At 38.3% G+C, this 3,700-nt stretch overlaps 1 protein-coding gene across 1 annotated transcript; it reads right to left on the reverse strand.

Moving 5' to 3' along the window:
• Positions 1–1,135: 1,135 nt before the first annotated feature.
• LOC110420925 (uncharacterized) lies at positions 1,136–2,898 on the reverse strand. Its single transcript, XM_021434336.2, has 2 exons — positions 2,071–2,898; positions 1,136–1,978 (listed from the first exon to the last, which is right to left on the reverse strand). Exon 2 carries the CDS (start codon positions 1,873–1,875, stop codon positions 1,333–1,335), a length of 543 nt encoding a protein of 180 aa, XP_021290011.1. The 5' UTR covers positions 1,876–1,978; positions 2,071–2,898; the 3' UTR covers positions 1,136–1,332.
• Positions 2,899–3,700: the final 802 nt, after the last annotated feature.

The raw sequence follows: 3,700 nt of genomic DNA on the forward strand, positions 1-3,700 counted from the left end.
ATTTTGGAGACAACAATGCAAATTTACGTGAAAAATGGAGTGTAGACAATGTAATGCTCTCACATGAGCACCTCCTATAGTGCTGACATTAATTCTAATATACATATATAATGAGTATGATATTTGGGGCAGATCTGCTTGTTAAGTTGACCGATGATTTATTGAAGGCGAAGAAAATCCAAAATTTACAATTTTCTTTTCCCTTGGATTAGTATGCAAAAGATGTGGCTGCTGCTCTAAAGCATGAAGACAGAGCATTGCTAGCTTCATGTCCAAAAGAAAGCCCCAGGGCAATTCTACAATCATTTCTTGTTCAATTCTGAAGTAGACACTGAAATCATGCCCCAGACAAAGGGTCCCAATGTCGTGGTAAGGCTATCAACTTAACCATCATTCATTATATGTAAAATATGTGAAGTCGGATGTAAACTACTGTCGAATTTTGCTACAGAAAAAGCTTCAGTAATCATGAACTAATTTGTTCCATGTAAACTTTATTTTATCCTCGACCAAGATATCCAGTACAAAATGCTTTGCCAACTCATGGAAAAAATCAAAGACAGCAGCAGGGACAAATCCCGGTGGCAGATAGTAAAAGCGTTGAAGCAGATTCTGGAACAGAGAGTTTTAATGTTAAAGTATTGAACCGCAGAAGCAAGGATTGAAGGTCAGGTAGAAAATTCCAGCACAAAAGTTGAATGATAGAAAAATGGATGGCTTCCAAAGCAGATATCAATATTCAAAACACAATGTTTGTAATCTTCCAACTTTGTAATTTCTCCCAACTTTCTGTTTATTCTCTCACATTCTATACCAAGATATCAAAAGCCATTTTCCAAGCCTTTGTCACTTCCCTTGGAAATGGTATCATCAATATTCAAGCATAATCCACACATAAAAACAAACAGTTTAGTACTAACTAGTATGAACACAATCTTACTTTTGAAAATAATATCAAAAAAAGCACCTTCAAGTCAATCTTAATATATTGATTGTATTATCCATAAAGCCCATAAAATGTGTTGATTTCTCCAAGAAAACGAAAACAAGCAGCATTAGTCAACAATCCCAATCTCATTTACATGCATTTCCAGATTTTCTCCATTCTACATCAGCTTGATTATATAGAACACCATTTAATTAGAAAGATCTCCATGTTCATGACATCAAATTCTTGCATTTTAGTTTCATTGATGACCAGCAATAGAAAATCCCACCACCACATCATTCCCCATTTATGACAAAAAATGGAGTACAGCATTTTGGATAAGAATCATATATTCACCCAGATTTACAATAACAAGTAACAAGCAGCAAAGATAGAATTTTCTTTTACAGCTGTTTAATTCTGGGTGACTCTCCTTCTCTCTGAGAAGGACTTCTCCAAAACCCAGTACCATAAAATCTTTGCCACATCTCTTTTTCCAGTTCCACCACAGCTTTCTCAGCCTCTTCAGAAACCTCCACATCTGGGAAAAAATCCTCAAGACAAACTACAGGGTGAACATGCAACTCACTATCATCGCACCCACAATGACCCCGGTGGGTCCTCGGCTGAAGCAACCCCTTTTTCAGCAACTTCCGCCTCCGTTTCTGGCGGAGAGCACGGCGACATAGCCCTGCAGGAACCTTGTAAATTGCTAAAACCAAAAGGTTCGCTATCCCACAAGGGCAACAGCAACAAATAGCCGCACACTCAGCTGTTGTTTCCCCACAAAACTCCCCGAACTTGGCACTTTTCTGAGAAGTTCTCCTTGTGCTGCTACCGCCATCATCGACGCTTGAGGAACAGGACGAGGAGGAGGAACGGCTTTGCAACAGCGGCTGCCGCCGGTGGACGGAGGTTGGGGCCCTAAGGATTATCTGGCGAGACATTGTTTAATAAAAGAAAAAGCTGGAAATGTTTTGATGCTGTTTCGATTTTGCTGTGGTCAGTTTCGGTGACGGTTTTGTTTTCCTTTTGGCAACAATGGGAATGCTACAAAAGAAACAAAACGAAACGGTTTGGGTGTTAAAAGGGTCGGTGAAAATAATGATAAACAATGAAGGAGCAACTTTTTGCGTTTCAACCTTATGATGCTGGAATATCAGGAAGGAAAAGTTTGACTAACTGCTGTTTTTCCTGCCTGAAAGAACAGAACAATCTGAACCTTGGAAAACGGAAAACCAACCCCTTTCCTTTCGTGTTTTTTTACCAAGGTTTTACCCCTTTTGTTGATGATCAGGTTCTTTTTCTCAACGATCCTGAACAAGGAAGAGAAACTGATATGAAAGTGATGGTTGGTCTGGTTTCCTATTCCTTGCTCAAGGATCTTGTTTACAAGACAGGGAGAGAAGTGGAGGCTCAAGAACCAGGGATTTTTTGTGGTGATGGCTGGCAAGGCCGACCCTGGTGAAAAACACGGCAAACAAATCAAGAAAGGCTCAACGAAAGATATAATAATATCTACCAAGAAGAAGGGTCAGATTTTTCTTTTTCAGATGAGCTTGATTTTCGGCTGCTGCTAGTTGTTGATTCTCATCTTCCGGGGTCTCTAATTCTCTCAATCTTTTCTGGTGCCTTTGACGGGTTCTTGCTTTATTTGGGCTCACTATAAAAGGAGAGAGAGAGAGAGAGAGAGAGCTGTTTCTGATTTTGTGCGAGTAGGATTTCACACGGAAGCCACGGTTTCTATCTTGGGTATGTGGCTGTATAAAATTTAATTTTTGTTGGGCCTGTGAAAGGTTTGGGGAGTCAAGGAGCAATCAAGGACTGGAGGGGAAGAAAAGAAAAGCAGGAACAAACGTTCACGATATTTGTGTTAATTTCTTGAGCAAATTGGTCCACGGGGCACTGTCCACTTGCGCCAGCTGTTGGCTTTTGACATGCTCCTGGCCTGCCTACAACTGATGCCCTCGTTTACGCGCCCACGAACACCACTGAAAGAGGCCTGAGAGGAGCTTGAAAATGTGATATTTTCTCTTTTTTGGGTTGCAAAAAGGTCTTGAGCTGATGAGTTTTTGTTTCTGAAAGTGATGGATTAACGACAATCTTCCATTCAATGAACACAAGGATACTAGTCACTACTCAGCCCCCTCTTGGGTATGACTTGTTTGGATAGAGATGAAGGGCTGGAATGGAGTTATATGGAGCTGTCTATGACTCGACTTCCACGGCGCAATTTGTTACAAGTGCCCAAGTCCATGCCATCAAGTTTTTCTACAAGACGTGCTTCCACAACTGCCAATTTTCTTTTTTCTCTTTTGCTTTAGTCCACTCTAGCCGGCCTCCTTAATCTATAATTTATTAATTAATTAATAACTAATTGTACTCACTAACAACATCAACTTCTTCACACCGTTCAAATCCAACAAAACCATATCTTTTTTTCATTAATTAAAAAAATAAAAAAAGAAAGAAACTCATGCTTTCTTATGCAAAAATTAAAAGAACAAGTCACTAGTCCATTTTTTTCTTTCTTTTGTCCATTGTTGCCTTTCATCATAATGTATATTAATTTTATGACATATGAATTTAAAGTCTAGAATAAATAATATAATCTCCGTTTTGCTATTATATAAAAATCAATCATAAAGTAAATATACACTCAAATATTTAATTTATTAATTAATATATTATCTTTTTATTTAAAAAATAAATTTTAAATCTCTTTTTTGAATTGTGAAAAAAAAAATTTATAAAGTAAGTACATTGAGGTGA

Source organism: Theobroma umbraticum, unplaced genomic scaffold (assembly GCF_002168275.2).
Source record: "Theobroma umbraticum cultivar Fairchild unplaced genomic scaffold, ASM216827v3 scaffold_86.0, whole genome shotgun sequence".
NCBI classification, from domain to species: domain Eukaryota; kingdom Viridiplantae; phylum Streptophyta; class Magnoliopsida; order Malvales; family Malvaceae; genus Theobroma; species Theobroma umbraticum.

What these genes read in the sequence shown, in the direction of transcription:
- LOC110420925 (XM_021434336.2), bottom strand. Translation starts at nt 1,875, where the DNA reads ATGTCTCGCCAGATAATCCTTAGGGCCCCAACCTCCGTCCACCGGCGG.